The sequence below is a fragment of the Canis aureus genome, chromosome 1 (assembly GCF_053574225.1).
Source record: "Canis aureus isolate CA01 chromosome 1, VMU_Caureus_v.1.0, whole genome shotgun sequence".
In the NCBI taxonomy this organism is placed as follows: Eukaryota; Metazoa; Chordata; class Mammalia; order Carnivora; family Canidae; genus Canis; species Canis aureus.
Genome location: NC_135611.1, coordinates 11,505,529 through 11,529,808, shown reverse-complemented (window position 1 = coordinate 11,529,808; position 24,280 = coordinate 11,505,529). Strand labels below are relative to the sequence as shown.

Sequence of the window (24,280 nt, the reverse complement as noted above, 5' to 3'; positions counted from 1 at the left end):
ATTACCATATAGAGAAATGCATTAGGCAATGTTTTGTATAAATCTTACCTTTAAAAAAATTGAACTAGTGTTCTTGAAATAAGGTCATTGTGTTTGAATCCAGGTACTGTGAAACTCAGCTCAGATATATGGTTGATATAGAAAGGGAGCTAATAAATAATTTTTTCAATCTATGAATTGGAGAGAGTATTCATGACACTTTCAAAGAAAACTATCAGCCGAGCCACACTTTCCACCCTCTAAATCTTATTACTGCCCTTGACTGTGAAGCTGTCCTTGGTTTACTCATAGGGTTTTTGGACTTGGTTTAGGTCTGTACTTATTAGTAAATCAGTACTTGTCATCCTCCAAACACTACACTGCTTTTACTGCACTTGATTCTGATACCCAGCTATGCAGCTCTATATTCTCTTTTATGATCAAAAGCCATGAAAAAATCATCTTAAAAACTGAGGCTGGGTAGGAAAGAATGGTAATTCGGATAGTAAAGAGGAATGCATGACTTTTGAAGCTTTGAGAAAGATGAGAGTGAAGGCAAAGCAATCCTTGAAAAATGTATGCCATTTTGAGCATGAGTTTGGGATTATAGAAACAGTGGCTGAGAAAACTCAATAGAGTTGTGTTGACTTTTGACATGAAGTTACAAGGGAAGCAAGATAGGGTTCCCTTATAAGGGAAGGTAAGGAGGCTTGTAAGTGATGGGATTGTATACACTAGTATGTTAAATAAAGAGAAAAGGTTATGCTAAATGAATTATTTGTAGTCTTGGAAGCCTGACTAAAACATTTTGGGATTCATTGGCCTCATCCGTAAAATGAGTATAACATTTGCCTGTGAAAACAACAACAAATAAGCAAAAACGAAGCCTGGGGCTCCTCGGTGGCTCCATGTGTTAAGCAGTCAACTCTTGATTTGGCTCAGGTCATGATCTCAGAGCTGTGAAATCCAGCCCTTCTCCAAAGGTGCTCAGTGCTGAGCCTGGTTGAGGTTTTCTCCCTCTCCCTCTGCCCCTGGCCCCTCTCTTGCACTCCCTCTCTCTAAAATAAATAAATAAATGAATAAGTAAAATCTTTTTTAAAAACAGCAATTTTACTTAAATTTCCCTTGTGGTTAGCACTTTGATCAAGTAAAACCCCTCCATTTGCATTCCTCCAGACTGTTAACTTCCGTAGTGGTCCTAGGACTCTAGTGAGTTGCAGCATAGGGTTGATTAGACTGTTGTACAGTTACGGAAATTTAATATATCATGTACCAGCTGCATGACCCTATGTAGAGCACTTAATTATTTGAGTTTCACTTTCTTCATTCTAACAATGCAGGCGATAGTAGTTACCACTCCATAAGATTATTGTGAGGATCAAATCGCATATTGCATGTAAACACTCAAGACAGTATCCTGGAGTGTCATGAGCACTCCACAGAGGCTATTATTATTATTATTATTATTATTAATTACTAGTTGCTATATAACTGCATATGCTGCAATGCAGTGACAAAAACATTCCTAAACAAATATACACACACATGCTGACACATTCAGAATTCAAGGATCATTGATTTTCATCTTGAAATGCGTGATCACTCTACTTTTCATTCACTCCACTGGTTCAAGAATTGCAACACATTCAGAAGAGCAATTAAACACACACACATGCAAAACCCATTCCATGCTGTGATAATGGAATTGACATTTTTTATATTTATCACATTATTTTCAGTAAATGTAGTTAGGTTCAGTTCGGTACTACTTACCAAATATTATCATAATGCTTATCAAAATTGCAAGTATGACTTCTGTTCTGAATCCCATGGAAAGCAAAAGGTCCTTGTCCCTGCAGGTCTGTGTACTGCCATAGTCATCACAGTCACAAATGTGTATGGTAAGGGTGTTTGTGCTTGTAAGTGATGGGATTCCATTGTCCGCAATTAGGACAGATATGTAGAAGACAGGCTCTTCTTGAAGGCTAAAACCAGTTCTATTAGTCAAAATTACAGCTGTGTTATCTAAAACAAAAATCCATGTGCATAATTTTTCAATATTATAAATGAAACTCATATGTACAAGAGGCAATAGTATAAATATATCCAGTAAGGTTAAATAATAAAGACATTTCTGATAAAAAGATAAAAGATACACTCAAAAACTCTCTATTGGTTTGGCATTGCCCTAACCCTAATTACATAATTAGATGAATATGTGAGTCCATTCCAAAACGCCTTTGATAAAGGTAGAAAACAGAAAGTAGAGCATAGAAAACAGCTTTGTAATCAGATCTCAATATTTTATAGAAGCTACTGATATTAAATTTATGATGACAGTATGAATTTCATTTGGATTATTTACCGATGACACATGCTTTTTCTAATAGAATCTCATTCTTTTCACAAATACCATAAATACACAAGACTTTCTGTCATCCACCAATATCACAGCAAGTGATCTCAAATCATGTATTTACTAATGTTTTACTTGGTAGGAAAAATTCTATTGGGATGTTTCATTTTACTTTGACATTATTAACCCATTTTCTATTTAAAATTCAGATAACAGCTAAACCTCACTCATATAGAAAGAACATTTAAAAAAATCAACAAAGATGAACAATATATGACACATTTGAAGTTGTTTTCCCCTGAATCCCAAAATATTCTAAGTAACTTTTTAGTGCAATTTCTTGTGCCAGAGTCCTTATTTTCGTATTTTTTGTGTGTGTGTGTTGTTATAGCCTCCCAAATTTTCTGTAGCAATCAAAACTTAGAAGACAGAAAGAGTAAAACACAAATAAATGAAGTTTCAAAATGTGTGCCTGTTAACCACTTTTCCTAAATCATCTTTTTAAAACAAATCCTCCATCATGCTTTGGAACCTATAAAACTTGTGATTATATTTACTAGACAGATTGAAAAGATAAGAGAGTTTAAAAAAAATTAAGAGAGTTTACATTTTTCCATACATATTTTGTCAGATTACTTTTAATTACAAACATTAAACTAAATTATTTTTGTTTTAATAAACTTAATTTGTCCCAGTAACTTATATTAACATAAACAAACCTAAGCTACAATTTATTCCTTATATTGATATTTGCATTTTTTTATCCTAAGTTTGAGGGTTTTTTCACTGAGAAATTTGACAAGGAGAAAAAGGAGAGAACATGTCTGCATTTATCCACCCACAAAAGATCTCCCCTAGATCGAACCAGGTATTTGGCTATGGATGCTTGAGTAATAAATCTTATAGTGTTTCTTATCTTTAAGATACAAAGTAAAATTAAAACAGATCCATATGATGACAAGAAAATCTTCTACTGAAGTGAAAGGAAAAAGAACAGAGTGGCTTTATGCAAAATCAATCCACTTCTGTATAGAAGGATAAGATATGCTGTCTCTCCACACAGAATCCTTTGGAACACTGTGTCCTTGGATTGATATAATCATTTCATTTTGAAGGAAAGAGAATAATCTTAAACCAATTTTATATATTTATAGCTTCTAATTAATGACTCCAAATATCTGTGAATCAATCAAGCTAACATGACTATAAGTATATATCATTTTCTTCCCCAGACATAGATTGAAGTCTGAGTTTTACAAGGACATGAAAGGGACCACTGTGTCAGTACTGCCATTGTATTTGCAGGGTCATTTAGTTTTTGCAAGGTCTTATAGCCACTGATGACTTGAAAAAGTGTTTCTAATTTAGAGAAATCCAGTGAGAAATGGGGTTAGTATTTTCAGAACTTGACTTTGGGTTTTGTTTACCATTTTCATTGCCACTATTGCTCTATTTCTCAACATTATCATATTACAAGGACCATATAAAAAGCAACATTATAAAATTTCCTTTGAAATCAGGCACATTTCTCAAAGAAAGGATCAAAAGTCATTATGAGTGAATGGCATTACCTTCATTATCTATAATTATGAAACTTGAGTTCTTTGTGTCTTCCACAGATAAATTAAAGTAAAAATGATGATCTTCTACAGATTCATCTCTATCCACTGCACTGATGGTCTGAATTACCTAGGAAAAATAGAAGTAGGTTGCTTGGTTTTTGATTCAGGAATATAATTATTGTTATAAAGATTATTATCATTATTAGTATTAGCTTTTATCAAAATTGCTTTACCAAAATTTTTATGTATAGTGCAGAAGATAACTTAAATTTGGGGAGAATGTTAAAATATTGTCTCAGGTGAAAAGTAAGTTTACTTGCCCCTTTCAAAAGAGTGTTTTGATATTATGTAATAAAATTTTGTTGGTGGATGGAAGTTTGTTAAAAGTTCTCAAAATATTGCTGCTACAAATCAAGATTTCCTCCCATCCTCTGGGCTAGATTGCTCCTTCTTCCTTTTTTCCTCTCTCTTCCCTATCTGAATAGCAGCCCTTATTATTTGTTGAAGTTATATATTCCCTGCTCACTTGAGAGCATAACTGGGGTAAACTTATTGTCTTACTAAAGTATTAGCTAAACTAATTAATTTTTTAATTGATTTGAGGAAATAATGCATTTAGAGCTTAGGGGCAGTGTATATGATTTCCTTTTCCGTAAAGATTATAACAAAAGTGTTTCATATCCAATAAATTCCTATTTCAGAGCATAAAAAAGTGAAGTAATACAGTTATGAACACATCAGTTCACAACTAATTCTTTTCTTTCAAGACATGAATGTGTCAGTCAAGTAGTTCATTTTTGTCAAAAAAAGAGATATGCTGTCAAGATCGCATAGTGAGATTGTGATTAATTCTGGAAATTAAATTGATTATAGAAGTTATTGTTTTGAATTTTCTAGAATTAAAGTGCTTTTAACAATGTGTCTGCAAAATGACAGACCCCAGATTTATAAGGTTATACTTTCAAAGAAGAGGTATCTCTCTATATGCATAGTCTTGTACGACTGATATAGTTTATACATTATTTTTCTAAATTGATTTCTTTTTCCTTATAACACATTCCTAATTGAATTACATTCATATAGTGTTAATTAAATAATCTAATAAGACATATTTTCATTCAATCCATTCCTACAATAATAAACGTGCACTGTATTCAGGTAATGCTTTTATTTTGGATTTTCATAATAGCCAGGGTGAAGGATGGGAGACTTGAAACTCTGATATTTTGAATTCTAGCTTTGCCACTTACCAGTTTTTTATTCTTAAAAAATTGGAGATACTAATACTTAACTTTTAGGAATGATTTTTAGATTTGTATGCCATAGCTCATCAAACTGCTTGTGATACAGTTAGTACATGTCTTAAGGTGTTTTCTTCATAAAAGTATAGTCTTGTTGGGATCTGCATAAATAAGATGGTATCTTGAATACTGTATTTAATTTCATTATATGTATACTTGTGTAATTAAGATTGATAGCAAATTGTAAAAATCTCTGTTTACCTTATTGACATATGCAGTCTTTTATTTTTAGACAAAGCATAATTTATCTCACTACCTGACTTTCTGTATGAAATACATGCATCAGACTAAATGTTATAAATGTTTTCCTTTTGCCTATGGAGGCTTAAGAACACTGCTAAGATTGTGGCTTTGTATATACATTTTAAATAATTTTAATTAAATTACTCTCTACATATATATAGGTAAAGTGAATATGCATAAGTTTCAATATCCTGGCTCCCTTTTAATGTACACACGGCCACTTACACTTGCTTTATAAATTGAATTTACATATGCTTTATGGTTTTTTTTACAAAACCCTGTTTTTTTACAAGAATAGGAAGCCACTGACAAAATAGAATCAGTCACAGAGGAGGTCTCACTAATTCTTTTGAAGTAACCCTGAACATGTACACTATTCTTGAGAACACAAATTTCTAAAAAAGAGCCAACATTAAAGAACACAAAAGTCTTGACTAGGAATGTACATTTTTCCTTTTCATTGGAAAATGGAAAGATTTTTGTTTTAATTTTCAAATAAAATTCTAAGAAAAAATCTTGTTGCATTGAATAGATTTCTAAACTATTTTCTTACATCTACTTACTAGGGGCCTATCACTGTTGTAGACATTGAGGAGAGGAGCAAAAGACAAATCAAAAAGTGAGGAGTAGAAAAAGAATGGCCATGTTATGACAAATTACGAGAGCTTAGATTTCTAAATTCCTCGTCCTGGGTAAAGTTTTGTCTAGTTTTTTTCTGAACCACTACATGTGACTTTCCATTTATTAAACTTTAAAATGTGTAATGGAAATACATTGTGACAGTCTAGAAAATCTAAGAGTAACCATTTTTCAATGGGAACTCACCTAAGGGTCTGGGATCGTTCTATATATTATCATAAATTGTCCCTATTTTATATTTACTTATATTAAGCCTCAAGTCACCTAAGTATCTTAGGAAAGTAAAATGGCTGGGTCAGAATTTAAATGCAAGCTGAGGCTACCACAGGGTAAAATGAGTAGTGTAGGTGGCCCCCAGAACACATTTTCTTCAGATTTATTGAGAAAAATAAAATTGAAAAATGTTTAAAATATAAATCACGATACTTGATATACACATACCATGTGAAAAGATTATTTCCGTGCAATTAATTACCATATCCAACACCTTACATACTTACCTTTTTTTAGTTTTACTTTCTAAGCAAATTTATGCAAAGAGTTTTATCAGCTATAGTCATCATGCTATACATTAGGTCCTTACACTTTATTCATCTTATAATTGAAAGTTTATACTCTTTTACCAACCTTTCCCTATATCCCCCACCCTCAAGCCCTTGGCAACCACTTTTTATTCCTCCTAGACACATTGTTCAAGCCCTAGACTTTGTTCTTGTTCATGAAGTTTGCATTAAAAAAAAAATACACAAAAGGATGTAGCATACAAGAAGCAAACAAAACTAAGTCTCATTAAAGATAGAGACATACAGAGAAATAAGTAATATAATTTCTATAGAATAAATATAGACCAAAAATAATGGTAGGAAAAAAAAGGAGACGATAATAATCTGAGTATTAATGATTTTAGGAAATGATTTTCCAAAGTAGAATTAAGCAAATGAGCTAATACGTGAGTAAAAAATATGAATTAATGGGGAAAGTGTGATTCAGACAAAAGAATACCAGTGAAAATTATGAATACAGAGATAATATATTGTTAGGTAGAAATAAACAAAATTTGCATTTTTAGGGCAAAGATAATTAAACATCGGCCGTTTCATAAGTTTCAACTTAATCATTTTATGGAACTACAAACAGTATTTGACTTTAAAGATAATCATGGGAAAAAAGATAATCATTTTGTGTCTATCAATAACTATGACTTCTTTTTCTAAAAAAAGGAGGCACGTGTGGGCCAGCTTACTAAATGTCATTCTTAGATTATTATTATTTTGATTTAAAAAATCAGTACAACATCCATTTTCACACAACATATAGGTATGAATGACCTCTATTAAACATGCAATTTTTTGATAGCTAGGCAAGGATTTGGAGCAAATGGTAATACATTTGAGTCTGCTTTTTTACCTGAACAACAGATACAAATGAAATCTACTTTCAGGATTAGTTGATGATTAAATTTTTGAATAAGATTACATATTATAAATTGAAATATGAACTGTAAGTCAATGTACAAGTATTTAGTATTGATACAAGTTATCAATTCCTTGGATGTGTTTAATAAACAATACCTATCAAATAAACAATACCTATCAAATACATGTTAAACAAAAAGTGAGGATTGCAATAAATGAATACAGGGAAGGATTTTTAAAATTTCAACTAAATTTCTTGCTTATGAAGTTATTCTAGGTATTTGTATCTTGCATCAAGGTACAGTAGTGAATTCTTACCCCCATCATCAAGATATATTGTCAACAAATTTGAAGAAGACTGTCACTTTTTGTACCACTCCACTGAGGAAATGATACAAAATTAGACTTGTTTAGACAAAGGATTCAAAAAGGCTGTTGAATATCTTCTCAAGGGTATCCCTGGGTGGCTCAGGGGTTTAGCACCTGCTTTCAGCCCAGGGTGTGATCCTGGCATGCCAGGATTGAGACCCACATCAGGCTCCCTGCATAGAGCCTGTTTCTCCTTCTGCCTGTGTCTCTGCCTCTCTCTCTCTCTCTCTCTCTCTCTCTATGTCTCTCATGAATAAATAAATAAAATCTTAAATAAAAGAATATCTTCTCAAAAGGTCAGAGTATTAATTAATACAATAATAGAATTAGAGCTAACAAGAAAATCTAGTTTGTAGCCAGTTTTCATTCTTTGTTTAGCAAGTTATTAGGAGAAAAATGTTGGGAAGCTCATGGTATTCTAATACTATGGTCTGGACAGAAGCAGAGATACTCTAAGTTTCCAAAAAGGACTTTTTACAAAATTAAATGTATTTGAGTATCATAGACATGTAACGTTTTGCCATTTACTTATATATATTTATTTCTATTCAGATAAAAAATTTGCTTTAGTAAGTTTTATCTCAGTATATATTTAATTTAATTTAATTAATTTTAAACCATACTGTATATTTTTATTAAAAAGTCATATAAAATCATCATAAACAAAAATTATAAAACTATCTGACTAATATCCCAAAAGTATCCATTTAGCAAATATTTCATTGGTATTTGGAACATGCCAAGTGATCTTAGGAGATGGGGGTGCAACAGTGGCCAGAAGCAAGTGTCTCTGTCACCACTGTTCACATTCTAGTGGAGTAGAGGGACATAATACCTAAAGTAAAGAATAAAAGAGCAGAATAAAACACCCAAGGTACATAATACCTAAAACAAATATTTGGAGGTCAGAGGACCTGGCCTCTAACCTAAAATTATATTATACTTCAGAAGGGAGCAGTGGTGACATCATGAAGGGCATATTACAGAGTTTGTACTTAATTCTGAGGTCCACTTACAAGTTCTAAATAGAAAAAAAAAAGATTTATTTTTCATTTAGAATCCCACAATCCAAATGATTGGGGAAAATCTGCATTTTAGAATGTTCATTCTGAAGACATCCTTAGTGTGAATTTGGAAATAGGGATCCTAGTTAACAAGCTGTTGCCATAATCCAGGGGAGCAACTGGTTCATACTGAAAACCTCCTGATATGTTCTATAAAGACAACCACAATCCCAGTTATAGAATGTGAGTTCTTTTTAATGAGAAATTACATGGAAATTGCTATAGTGTTTATATAACTGAAGATGGTAACAACACACTCTCAGGTGAAGATATGGTTTCCCAGGCTCAAAGTAACACTTCACCATTTCTAAGAGGGCACACACCCATTCTTCTGACTATTGTCCCACCACTAAAAACTGATTTCCATGGAAATTATCTATATGCCTTCAGACTTGACTGATAAAGATAACTAATGAGCAACAGCTGTGGTGTGTCCCTGCATGTGGGCTGTGAGATGGATGAGAAGTTGGGTTTTATAGGAGCGTTCTTCAACAGAAGGTTCATGGTTCACTTCAGAAGATGTGCTAGGTCCCTGGTAGGGTAGCAAGAGTGAGGATAGAATAAAATTGTAGCAAGAGTGAGGATAGAATAAAATTGACAGACTACAGGAGTATTTAGGGGATGGAACCAACAGAATTAATGACTGGTTGGATATGAAGAATGAAATAAATTAAGGATGATGTCCACACGTCCTCACACAAGTTGGTGAGTTATGGTAATTTTGCAAGAGATATTGAAAAAATTGGAGCAGGTTTGGAAGAAAATTTGGTGTAATCTTAGGACATATAGTTAGATATCTCTAGTTAATTGGATATACACCTTGAAATACAGGAGAAAGAATGGGCATAAGTATCTATAAGTCATTTGAATATGGACTTTAAGACATAAGAGCGATTGAAAGGTGATTTTGAAAAAAAAACTAAAAGGACAGGACACAAGAGAAAAGGGATTGTAAGAAGAAACAGTTTATAACGCAGGATCATGGAATTTAGGCAACAGAAAATTTTACATGGAGATAATGTAAATGTCTTTACATTATAATATTGACATGAAATAATCTAAAAATCGCTGATATTATACTTCACTTCTGGAAAAGATATTTGGTATCAGTCAAGATAATGGGAATCATTAATTTGAAAAATTAGAACTATTTCCACCAAACAGGAAAGGCAAATTGCCCTAATGTCAGCTCATTTATTATACTCATATTCTGCAAACCACTGAGTATTTTCTCCCTCCTCCTCTCCCCACCCTAAGCATTTACAGGCAAAGAACAAAAACAAAAATTCTGTTTACCCATGTAGATCATTAAAGAAATGCCTGATTTTCTCCAGAATGGAACACAACTCTTCTGGCATTTTGATTTTCTACAATGGATGTATTATCTCTCCAAAGCAGAGAGACACCTTTTATTTATTTATTTTTTTTATTTATTTATTTTTTTTTTGAGAGACACCTTTTAATTTGTCATCTTGCCCAGCAATTAAGCCTGTGGGAAATAAGATCAAGAATGATCTTCATTTCAGGATGCCCTGATGGCTCAGTTGGTTAAGTGCCCGACTCTTGGTTTTGGCTGAGGTTCTGATCTCAGGGTCATGGGATTGAGCAGGCATGGAGCCCCACCCTGGGCTCCGAGCTCAGCGGGAGGTCTACTGGAAGAGTCTCTTTTTCTGCCCATCCCCCCACTCATGTGCGCGCTCTCTCTCTCAAATAAATCTTGAAAAAAAAGGAATGGCTTTCACAGTATGAGAAAACATATAAAATATTTCCTTACTGATTTTAATTTATTACATGTAAAAATGATAGCATTTTGTACATATTGTGTAGATACACATTAAATTAATTCTATGTTCCTTTTAAAAATTTAAACTTTAATTTGGTAAGAACATTAAATATGAGATCTACCCTCTTAACACGTTTATAAGTGCATGACACCACCTTGTTAACTAGAAGCAGTGTGGTGCAGCAGATGGCTAGAACTCACTCATCTTATATAACTGAAATTTTATACCTGTTGAACACCAACTCTCCATTTTTATATTTTTTAAATGCGACTTCAAGAAAATTTAAAATCCCATCATATTTATTTGGCAGTATGCACTAGATCTCATTTCTTCAAGTAAATGCCCTTCTTTTCAATAACTTATATTTTATATTTCATTCTATGTACCTGAGCTTCAGAAGACTATGAAGTTGTAGTGTGAAAGCAGAAATTTCTTCATCATTGCTTTAAAGTATGCTACCACACGAGATTCAGTATTAAATGAGATTTTGACTACTTATTTGAGTGCTAGTATTCATTTTATTATTACTATATTTATTATGGCTGCATTTTGTCTTGGTTTATTTGTTACCCTGGATTTGAGTTTTAATTTCGTTAAAGGGCTTCTTAGCATCATCAAATGAAAAGTTTATGTGTATCTTTTTGTTCCTTTGAGATACTGATGTAATGGAAAATATTAATAGATTTTAAAATATTGTTTTGCTAATTCTAAAACTTCTTTCTGTACTGTGTATCACCATTAATACCTTCATAAATTGTTTTAGTTATAATTTACATATAATGCTTACAGCACATTTTTAATAATCTTTTCATGTTTATGTTTGCAGGTGTTTAATTTTGTCACTTTCTACTATGAGGAAGGCTACATAAAGTAATTTGAGGAGCACCCCTCCGCCCTTGTTTTGAATACTTTGGGGAAGTTTATACAGTATGAGGAGTTGTCACTAAGAATTTTGATTTCTTGACCTAAAATATTCTTAATAATATTAATGATTATCCTTTAAATCTCTATTCTTATTTTTCTTATTTTATCTTTTGCTTGTTATTACCTTTTATTCCAGCAAATGATTTCTTTAACTTTTATTTTGAAATACCTGTAGATTCTAAGCAAATTTCTTTTTTTTTTTTTTAAGATTTTATTTATTTATTCATGAGAGACAGAGAGAGAGAGAGAGAGAGAGAGAGACAGGCAGAGGGAGAAGCAGGCTCCATGCAGGGAGCCCAATGTGGGACTTGATCCTGGGTCTCCAGGATCACACCCTTGGTGGAAGACGGTGCTAAACTGCTGAGCCACCCAGGCTGCCCCTAAGCAAATTTCCAAAACTGGGCAGAGTACTAAATACTTCTTTCAGCTAACCCAGTGGTTACATCTTACATAACTGTAGTACAATATCAATTCTCTGAAACTGAAATGGGTACAATACTGCTAAATAGATAATGCAATTTATTCAGTTTTCACTGGTTCTTACATCTGTGTGAGTGTGTGTGTGTGTGTGTGTGTGTGTGTGTGTTGGCATGTTTACGTGTAACTCAGACAGTCTGGTCTCATGTCAAGACTAGTGTTACCAGAATACAGAAAAGTTTCATCACCACACATGTGAAGTCCTTCATACTACTCTTCCTTGTCACACTTAAATCCACACTCCTACCCTTGTTCCTTGGCAACCACTAAATCCTTCAACCACTAATTCCTTCTGTCTCTTACAGTATTGACTTTTGGAGGACGTACTATAAATGGAAACATAGAGCATGTAAGGTTTAGGGTATTGCCTTATTTCAAGAAACATAATGCCTCTGAGATTCATTGTGCTATGCATGTATTAATAACCTCTTCCTTTTATGGCCAGGTGATATACCATTTTATGGATGTATCATACTATGTAATCATTCCCCTGGGGACAGACATCTGGATTATTTTGGTTTTGACTATTATGAATAAAGTTGCCATGAATATTTTTATGTGAACATGATTTTTTCTCTGACACGGATGCCACATTCTGACCAAATGAGTGATTATTGGGTTGCACAGTAAGTATATATTTAGTTTTATAATAAACTGCCAAATTATTATTCATTTTTTATTTCCATCCCCTCTCCTCCCAGCATTTGATGATGTCCATGGGTGTTGTTATGGAAAGTGTGTGTGGTAATAGCCCATTGTAATTGCAAACTGCGTTGTCCAAATAACTAATGATGTTAAACATCTCTTCATGTGCTCTTCTGCTTCCCATATAATATTTGTCATGTCTTTTGTTCATTTTATAATTGGATTATTATTTTTTTTACTGTTGAGTTTTAAGAGTTCCTTGGATATTCCAGATACAAATCTTTTAAGTCATCTTTGGTTTTAAAATGATTTCTCCTAATTTCTTTTTCTCCTTTTAACAGGGATTAAACATTTTTAAATTTTTATAAAGTCAAATACTTTTTTTTAAAATAGATTGTGCCTTCAGTGATATACCTAAAAACTCTATCTAGTCACAAAGAATAGTTTTTTTCTTCTGCATTTAATTCTAAAAGTTTTTACAGTTTTAAGTTTAGGTATAAATCTGTGATACATCTCTAAATAACTTCTGTGTGACGTATGAGGTTCAGGTGGATTTCTTCCCTATGAATATCCAATTGTTCCAGCAAAGTTTGCTGAAAAGACTAGAGAATTTATATGTATCTTTGCATTTGCTCCAGTACTATTCATGCCATTCAGATTTTTAAATTTATTACAACACACAAATATTTTATTATAAAATATGGGTTTTTTTTTACTCCCATTGTTCTAATTATTTCTTTTGTTTTGATTTGTATATTCAGAGGAATCATTTTTTTCTTGTACTACAAATAACAGTTTTGAAATTAAATAATCTGGTCAACAAAGAAAGAACTATTTAATTACTTCAAGAAAAAAAGTGGCAAATGCAATTTATTGAGTTATTGCTACAGAGATTTAAGAAGCAACAACTTCATCTGTTTCAAACCAATCCAAATAAAACATTAATCTGACAAAATCAAAACTCTCAGTAAGGAAACAAAACCAATTTCAATTAATGTCTATATTGAAGTTTGTAATTTTTTTATTGTTATTTTATAAGTCATGGATTCCTTTAAGCATGGGATAAAAAATATTACTCTGTTCCTACCTTTATCTGCATTGATAGTTTTGTTTCTGTGCAATGTTAAGTGTACACACACACCTTATAGCTCACTTAGAATCTCTTTAGAAAGGAATGAGCCCCATGTTAAGAACTTGTAAGACGACTCTTATCTGTTCATTTTAACAGTGACAAAATTGCTTTTAACAAAGGCCAATTCTACCCATTTTCTCACTTAATAGAATTTTATCTTTACTAAATCCTAATAAGATAGGAATTGTAGGGCAAAGATATCTTTCTTTTTCAAATGAGCAGACTGGTATTCAGTGTGGCGGGATCATCATCTAATTGGGAAGTGTGGGTGATAGTAAAATTCTCTTGTAATTGTACCAGGCATTCTTTGTGTTATTGCTGTATACTAATGATTTGATGTTTCATTCCTAAATGAGAAGAAATATATTTCAATTAAAACTCATGTTTTTCTACATACATGATTTTTACACAATAATAAAGAATACCAGTTAATCTATACAATGCCCCCAAATTAATACCAGAAACAAATGTTTACTGCAATCCTCTCTAAAGGACCCTTCGTCTCTCTAAAAATTAGGACAAATCAGTTTTTTTTTTTAAAGGACATTTAAAGAATAATAAAAGGAATAAAAATTATTTTCCTATTCTTTCAATTTTTCTCAAATGGTAGAGGCAAATTCATCACTTCACACAGATACATTCAGTTATTGTTGGAAAGCTGTGTGCTTTGTATTGCTTGAGACTAAATCAGAAGTTTAGTAGATAATATCACTCAAAAAGAGAGAGAATAGACTGAGTTAATAAATATTGATCTTTTCCTTAACACTGGTCACTTTGGGGTGAAGAATAATAGTTAGCTGGAAAAATGACTTGTTATTTAGTTTTCTAATATTCTAATGTATTCAATCAATGTCCGATATCCCCAAATAAATTTATCATTAAGAAATTGCCATTTTGAAAAAAAAGGAAAGATATTACCATTTTGGGAAGACACAAGCAAAATCCTATCTAAAATAATAAAAAATATTGTATATAATAGAACATTGTTTTAAGACATACAGGTCTTCTGAAATGCAATTTGAAAATTTTAAATTGTTTTAAAACATTACACTTTTGGCCTCCCCATTTATTCATGGATTTATATTATAAAAAGTGAACCAGCATGGCTCATGGACAATCTTATAGTCTCATACACATATCATGAGCTTTAAAAAAAACAAGTTTCAGAATTCAAAGTGTCTTGCCCTTATTATTTGGAAATATAAATTTTAAAAATCTGATAACATTGATGCCAAAATGAAGGTAGTGAAGGAGAATGTTGCTTTTACAGAATAATATTGATTATTCAAGAATCTAATTGCCTCAAATTGCGTGGATTCAAGACTCATTACTCTGATTGTTTTAATAATCTAGGAGCGAATTTGAAAGACTATTTTTCTTTTTATTGGGTTTAAGGTGCTTTATTGGGTAAATGACATCTCCAAACAACCTTTACTTTGGTTTTTATTCCTAAATTAAGGTCATCTACATGCTCACATTTTATACTCATTTTGCCATACGTAGTTGAGATTTCTATATCCATAAATAACTTATTAAATATATATTTTATAAAGCAATTTATCAAAAATACTCCTTAAGAATATTATTAGTTAATATTCTATTTTAAGAGACTAATAGAATGCGGTTTCTTGATAAAAATAAAAATTATGCTAATTTTTAGGAAAGCTTATTATAGAAAATTATTTGGGAAACTCAATAAGATCAACATACAGAAAGCATTCACATTAAGAAATAATTAAGATGTCATCTGTAGTGGTTATAAAGCACATGAAAATTTCTTCATTGACAAGGTCTCTCATAGTATTTTGAAAGATCACATACTACATCAATACCAAGGAACCAGCTGTTAAACAATTTCTTATCAAACAGCAAGTACTATTGTATGTTAATAACAGAATGACTTTTTCAAGTTTTTCAGAGTTATTTCCCCATCTATCTTTTGTCTTTATTTTTAATTAAAAATTAATGATAAAACCATAAATGTGTAGGGTATATGAATATAACTATTTGTAATTGGAAAGATTTTTGTTTCAAGTTTCTACTTAAATTCTAGTTAGTTAACATATAGTGTAATATTGATTTCAGGAGTAAAATTTAGTGATTCATGACTTTTAATCCCCAGTCCTCATCCCAACAAGTGCTGTCCTTAATACCTATCATTCATTTAGCTCATCCTCTGCCCACCTCCCTCCTTCAACCCTCAGTTTGTCTTCTATAGTTAAGAGCCTCTTATGGTTTGCTTCCCTTTCTTTTTCCCCCCTTCCCCTAATTAATCTGCTTTATTTCTTAAATTCCATATATGAGTGAAATTATAAGGTACTTGTCTTTCTCTGAGTTATTTTGTTTAGCTTAATACATCCTAGCTCCATCCACATCATTGCAAATGGAAAGATTTCATTCTTTTGGATGGCTGAGTAATATTCCATTTTATATATATCCTTCTTTTTTAAGAGGGAGTGGAATGGGCAGAAGGAGAGGAAAATCTCAAACATATTCCATGCCCATTGAGGAGTCCAATACAGGACTGGATCTTATGACCCTGATATCATGACCTGAGCCCAAATAAGAGTTGGAATCATAACTGACTGAGCCGAACAGGCACTCCTGCCACATCTTCTTTATATATTCATCAGCCAATGGATATTTGGGCTCTTTCCATAATGTGGCTATTGTTGATAATGCTCCTATAAATATCAGGGTGCATGTGCCCTTTTGAATAAGTATTTTTGTATCTTAGTATACCTAGTAGTGTGATTGCTGGGCTGTAGGGTAGCTCTATTTGTAACTTTTTTGAAGAGTCTCCTTACTGTTTTCCAGAGTGGCTGCACCAGTTTGCCTTTCCACCAACAGTGTAAGAAGGTTCCCCTTTCTCCCCATTCTCACCAACACCTGTTCTTTCCTGTGTTGTTAAGTTAGCCATTCTGACAGGGGTGACGTGGTATCTCATTGTAGTTTTGGTTTGTATGCAACTGAAAAGATTTATTAAATTTGGCACTGCTTACAAACATTGTATTTTTAATATAATTTGCTTTTGCATTCTTTGTCTTCTATGATAGTGTCTCATGTTTAAGATAGTTTTTTTTTAATATTTTTGGTATTCTTACCTTTAAATATTGTTCATATTAATTCAATCATATGAAAGGTTAGAGAGTTCTTTACTACTCCTAGGATTTATGTCTCTTTTGGGAATTTAAAGTATTTGTTTCAAAAAAACAAATAACTTTGCGTAGCTTTATACATATGCATGTGTATTTATGCACACATGCACATACATATAACAGAGGTAGTCCAACTAGTGAATGATGAGTGGGATTATCATTTGCAATTTGAGGGAAAATTATTTACCTCTGGATACATATAATAGTTCTAATTTAAAAAACCTGAAAATTTATCATATCTGTGTTTCTCTAATGTACATTAATTATAAATAAAGAAAATAAACAAGAAATAACCGTGTTGGAGTTTCCCTTATAGTGTTCTTCTACATTATTGAAAAATAAGAGAGAACAGGAGAGCTATAAAGTGAGAGCTAGAGAGAAAGAGAAAGTGGGATTTTCTTGGTTTTCTGGACTGGTATCCCAATTTTGTTACTGACCATTCTGTGTTTTCTGCAGTACCCCACTAAAATATCACAAAATCTTAGGAAAATGACTATTTCCAAACCTGAGACAGAAAATATTAAAAAATGAGCATATGTATCAGGACCCAATTGAGGGATAGGAAGCACACAGTAATTTAAAAGGAAGAATATTAATATAAAGAATTATTAAGCTACAGTAGGAGAGTAACTGTAAAGATGTAATGAGAACTGCAAAGAGTACTCAGAAGTACAGTGAAATTATCTACAGTAAAGACAGACAAATGTGGAAAGGAAGCCCTCTCCCCAAGATGAGCTTTAGATCTCCTTGGGGAATGTTTGGTTGCAGCATCTTGTTTTCAGGACAGTGGAGTTCACTGGGTTGCCTGGGCTGGAGCTAGTCCACATTCTCCAGGCAAACAGAACAGTCCTCCAGGGTGCAAGCATGTGGGTGGACAGAAAGGCAGAAGAAGTTGGGAGGCTACTATGGTTGCAGGGCCTGGAGCTCACAGCATTCACATTGGGAAGGCTGCAAGACCTCCCAGGCCTGGGATGGAGCTGTATGGTAGCCTTGGGAATGTACCTCTGGGGCATCTGGGTCTATACTTGTGGCTGGATAAAGCACCATGTGTATCTTCACACCGGCCAACTGTGCAGGATGAGAAAGGAGAAAACAAACATGCTCAACACAGAATCAGGAAGAGAAGACTTTTCCTTCTTCACTGTTCATCCAGTGCCCTACTTTGACAAGGCTCAACATTTCATTCACAATAAAAGAAATGCTCTAACTGGATCAATCCGTTCTCACAGGATCAAGGAACAGGTACTTTTTAAGGAGGAACTGAAGCCAGAAAGCAGTAAATGAGTAAGTGGCAAAGCCTACAACATATTGCTGTACCAAAAATGATGAAAACAATCAAAGACTAGTAAGTCACATCTAAAGCACACAAAAACAGGTATGAATGTCTGGAGATCTATTTTTCTCACCAATCTTTGTCCATTTATAATTCTCTTTGTGATGTAGATTGCTTACATTTTTTTCCTTTGTTTCTTCTTGTGTATGTGTATGTATGTGTGGGTGAGTACATGTATGCATGCTTTAAACTATATGGTGTTGGGATTTGGGGGCATCAGAGATGCCTGTTCTTTGTAAAGAGTGTTGTGGGGAAAGAGAGAGTGTAGGAGAAGAAAGAGGGATCTTCACTTTGGGATGCTTAATATAAACACATTCATACCAAATTCCATCTTCCTTGGCACAAAGGCTCCCTCAGGTTTTGCTATTATGAAGTTTTATATTCCCTACCCCAACATTTTCTAAATTAATTTAATTTTAGCAATTTACTTGGGGGTACCTCAGGCCAGGGGGCACATCATAGAAGTTTCCTCTTTTCTTTACATTGCATTCACTTTTCATTCTTCAGTCCAGAGAAGAGATTCTTTCCTCTCTGCTTCCACACCCAAATTTCCAGTTTGCACTCTGGAGAAATAGATACTGTTTTTACATCTATCCTTAGCTTAGTCAAGAATTCATACTGGGGTGCCTGGGTGGCTCAATGGTTGAGGGTCTCCCTTCAGTTCAGGTCATGATCTCGGGATCCTGGGGTCGAGTCCCACATCAGGCTCTCTGCATGGAGTCTCCTTCTCCCTCTGCCTATGTCTCTGCCTCTCTCTGTGTGTCACTTATGAATAAGTAAATTAATAAATCTCAAAAAAATAAAAGAATTCATACTAGGTGACATGTATATTTCCCAATTTGTATTTCAATGGTGTAGTTGCCTTCTTATTTTATTAACTGACTATATATTCCTTGTTTTTAAACAGAGTAAAATGCATTTCCTCTGAATGTCTACACAGAATGGTCTTAACATTTTGCTTGTAGTCATCATTAAATTAAAAATAATTATGTTGGCTGCATAAAACCATTTCAGTTATACAAGATATGCTTTATTATCTCTTAAAGCAAATATTTTTGACAGATTATTGAGTTGCAATGTTCACACATTACTACCTAAGTCTTAGGAACAAGTAAAAGAGTAAGAGCACTTTTGAAAGTTTTTACTATCATTCTGGGAGGTAAATATTGATAGCAAATTCTTGGTTTCACCCGTACTTGAAGGAAGCCTATCAAGTGAATTTCAAACCAGAAATCTGAGCCTAACTCAATCTTATTCCACATGTAACATCTGAGGAAACATGGTACAAAACCAATGACAATCCAGGAGCCACGAGAGCCCTAATACCCACCCATTAAATAAGGCATCACCCACTGTGTGTCGAGAAGAAAATGTCTATGGTAATATTGGATACACTGGCAGCACTCAAATAATCTATGTATTGATTTCAATTCATAAACCATAGTGTATTCAGCAATGTAAGTGGGAATATTTGGATTGCCCTTGGATCAGAGTGGAAGAACATTATAGGTAACCATACTGTGTATCTTTTTTTTTTTCAGATACTAATAGACCTTAGACAAACTTCTAAATTTGATAGTGACTTTTATGTGTCCCTTGAGTTATTTGATGACTTGTGGCCTTGCTCCTTATGAAACAACACTAATCAGGTGTAATGTATTCTGAGTTTGAGCTATGCACATTCCAGAAATGAGGTGAGATTCAATCATATTGATTTCATTTTTATTTTTGCCCTTAAAATTGTAGGTGTAATTCATTATCAGTACAAAATTAAAAAAAAAAAACTTTTTTATTTGTTTTTGTATTGTGCAAATAATCTAAGAATAGCTAGTCTTTATCAGGGCATAGTTAAAATAAGCATCATTCTTGGAGATACAAATTATAATCCTTACTCACTAATAAGCTATATGATGTTGAAAAAGTTACCTAAACTTTTTGAGGCATAATACACACATCTGTAAAACTATGATGCATGTCATAGATTTCCCATAGAGATTCATACGAAACTCTGAGCAAGTCACACAACAACTCCATGCCATTGCATACAATAGATATTTTTCTTCCTCAGCAAAGTTCAACTCTCAATGTGCCTTTAAAGCTTGTTGCATCAAAAATTAGCATTTGAATTTCTTTTTGAGCAGTTCTACCTATTTTTTAAACATTGTTATTTCATTTTTTAAAATTCTTGGATGTGTTCCTGATACTAAGGAAATATTAACTTATTATTAAATAATCTTACCTTCAGTTACTGAATGGGCACATTCTGTAAATCTAGGATACATTTTGGGAACCTAGGGATATAATCTTTTTTATGCTTTAAGCATCGTGCTATTTCATCATCTTAAAAATCATTTCATTATTACTCATAAATTTCTCCTAATGTGCTTTTAAAAGACTTATATGTAACTTGTAGGATGAATGGCCTAGAAAGATGACATAATAGCAAAATAAATCTTTCCCATTGCATCATTGTCTTCTTCCTCTTTTTAAATGTGTTGCCTAAAGTATTACATCATCATTCAAAAAGATATCAAAGAATGGATACACTATCTTTTTAGTTTGATTTTATTTTTTCTTTAAAAACAGTTGAAAATTCAAGATTTTTCATTTTACATTCATAATGCCAGAAGAAAAAAACTGACAGAGGAAGTAATTTCACAGTAGTGTGTGAATAGAAGATGAAAACCAAAAGCAGAAACCAGCACTACAGACTCAAGATGATGGTGAAACTGATCATGTAAAAAAAAAGGATTGAGACGGAGTCTTCAGATGAAGATGAAACAGATGAATATTCTCAAAATCAAGAATCAGCAAATGAACAATATGATTTTAAGGATAAAGGAAAAATATAGTCATCATCTTTTTAGTCACTCAACAGGAAGGACTTCATCACACGATATTTTGCGATAAGAATCTGGGCTGTTCTGCTTTGCTAAAAATAAATGTGTCAGTATTTTCTCTTCTTTTATAAATGTTGTGCACCAAAATCTACTTGATTTATCTTGCAAATGGAAAACTGCTGAAGGCAGAATGTATCTAAATGTAACCGGAAGGAAGGGAATGCAATGGGATTTTTCTTTTTAACTAGATTATTATATTTGCTGTTTATAAATTTAAAGATTAAATGCTTTGCAATCATAGAGCAAGACAGTCTTTCTTCCTTCAACAAAAATACGAGCTGTAAAGAATATTTTAAACTTCTCAAAGTATTAAATACTGACAAATACGTATTTGCCATGTTCACATTTTGTTAACATTTGACCAAGACTCAATTTTAGACAGGTTTCTTCCTCACTAGAAGCTCTTTACCTCCATTTTCTCTGAAAAATTACAAGAGACAATTTCTCATTGCAAATTCTTTCCCTGCCCCTTTGTAATGTAGATTGATCTCCCAAACTCTTCCAATTTTGTGATGCATGATGATCTTTCTCAAAAGCCTGAAAACCATCCCTTTGAAATGTAGATATCAAGTAAGATGGGACCCCTATATCTCAGTCAATATGGGAGAGTGAGAGCCTAACTTCTCTATGAGCCAGTTACACAGCTGGCCTAATCACACTGACCAACCTCCCCCTCCCCACACATGTCCTCTAGTCCCTTTTCACTATCTCAGCCCAGGTTTCAAAAACTATCCTGAATTTTGTTTCAACAGTTGGGTTCATTTGTCTCCCTTATTGCAGTAGTCTTGACTTTTATTTCAACAATCTGGAAAACATCTTCCTTGCCATTCCTAACAAATGTCCAGTGAAATTTCTCTTTGCCACATTCTAGTCAAGTTGTTTTGCACTGTCATTTTATTTATATAGCTGTGAATTACTTACAAAATTACATATTTTTAAAGAGTAAATTTGACCATATGGTAAACTGTGAGGATGATTTTTTTTCCCTGGAATAGTGGGAATTAAGTCTATTGACACTTCCTCCTCAAAAACTGTTATACTCATGCATGTTCTCATCAAAACTCTTGTTTCTTTCCTACATTACTTGTCCCACCTACTCAGTCTACTTTGCAAGCTTCTCTTTCTTTACTGACTCCTTAAATATTGCTATTCCCAAAGGTTCTGTCCTATGTTCTCTCATAGTCACACTTTTTATTTTCTTCCTGGGTGACATTACATACACTACAAATATTACCTACAAATATTCCAGTAAGTCTAAAATCTCTATTTTTAAATTTAATGGGATCTTTTCTTTTCTGCTTTTACTTGACCTGAAAGCAGCAAATAAAACAGGTAATACCCCTTCCTCCTTGGAATATATTTTTTTAGTTTCCATGCCACCATACTCTCCTAATTTGCTCCTTGCAAAGTTTATTTCCTAGTGTGTCCCAAATCCCAAACATTAATATTGGAGTATCTGGGTCTCAATCTATGGATTGATTGTCTCTGCCCTTACTCTCTAAGAAATCTCATCACATTGCAAAGTTTTAAATATCAACTACAAGGCTAATAAATTCAAACATATCTCCAGAGAATTATTGAAAAAATACTCTTTATTTCAAGAACTACTGTCTTCATGCTCTGTTCATTTATTCAACTAGTTAGTATTGGGAACTGCAATGCATGTTGTCAAGAATATAAAAATAAACCCATTCATTGTTCACAAGTATCTCGGAATCTAGAAAGCACATGAAACTAGAAGTGACTCATTTCACAAACATGTAAGATCAATTCAAACTATGGATAAAGAGGCAACAAAATATAATAGTAACATGCATGGATTCTGATGTCAGCACTTGGGATAAAATATCTCTCTGTCCTTACTTAGGAAGTAGCACTCCCTCGCCTCAGTTTCTTCACTCGGAAAATTAGACACATGATAGAGTTCCCTCACAATTTTTTTTGAGCATTTTTGAGAATTGCTTTAATGTTGATAATGTTGCTAGAGTCATGTCTCAGATGTTGTAAATATATATTTGTTTAAAATCATTTGATTATGTGGCATTTGAGTTCTGTTTTGCAGTATAGTTAAAATTCCAATAGGAATTGACGGGGGCACTTCAGGAAGAAAGGTTGATATGAACAAACTCCAGAGTAGAAACCATAATTTGCATGTTGAAAGACAAGCAATTCAAAGTGTGAAAAGGATATATATTTTTTAAAGCAAGATAGACACAATTGTGACCAAATCAAAGAAAGTGCTAAATCCCAGGCTAGTGAATTTTGTATTTTTCCATGCTGGTATTGGAAAATCCACTGAAGATTTTGAGCATGAAAGTCAGAAAACTGTGCTGTAGGAAATTAGTCTTTTTTGCCCTTTGCTGTAAATTTATCTCTGCCTAATGCCTGAAGCCTCCCATGGTCACTGTCAGTGAGCAGGAAGTAGAAAAAACAAATCTCATTATCAAAAAAGGAAGTATTCCACAATATTCCAAATGTAACAACTTCTGAGTTCTTGCCTATGAGCCAGAATCCGTGAAAAGAATGAATGATCCACTGAGTCAGTAAAGATACGAGTGGATTCTAATATAATCAATAGTATAGTTCTAGTTTCTACTAGAAATGTAGATTTCCATCTTTTCACAAGATGCAAAAGTTGAAAAAGGTTATTATAAACATGATTTATTATAGTTGTTATGAACAATTTGAGGAGTTAAAATGAAAGCTCCAATGTGATCAACCGAACTAGGTAGCATCATCCTTAATAGTGTTTACCATATCTGGTGTCAGGTCTCTTATTTAAACTGTGTTGCTTCCCAAATCTTCTGCCCACCTCAGCCAGATAAGACCATTGAACATGCAATTTTATTGGGTAAGTGGACCTACTACACAGGACATTTATAAAAATAAGTGTATAGGAAATGAAGTAAATTAAGCCTATTTTTTAAGTTTGAAAATAGGCCGCCTCATCAGGGGGGCACTCTGAATACATTCATGTTTATGTAATGCTTATAAAATAT

The 24,280-nt window shown here is 33.0% G+C and overlaps 1 protein-coding gene across 2 annotated transcripts in view; it reads right to left on the bottom strand.

Annotated features, from left to right (window-relative positions):
• Window positions 1–24,280, bottom strand: part of CDH19 (cadherin 19) — a 94,396-nt gene that overhangs the window by 4,592 nt on the left and 65,524 nt on the right. For both annotated transcript variants that reach the window (XM_077886541.1, XM_077886525.1), the window contains exons 10-11: window positions 3,907–4,024; window positions 1,753–2,004 (exon numbers count right to left, since the gene is read on the bottom strand). In XM_077886541.1, the coding sequence (XP_077742667.1) occupies window positions 1,753–2,004; window positions 3,907–4,024 (370 nt within the window). The remainder of the gene's footprint in view (window positions 1–1,752; window positions 2,005–3,906; window positions 4,025–24,280) is intronic.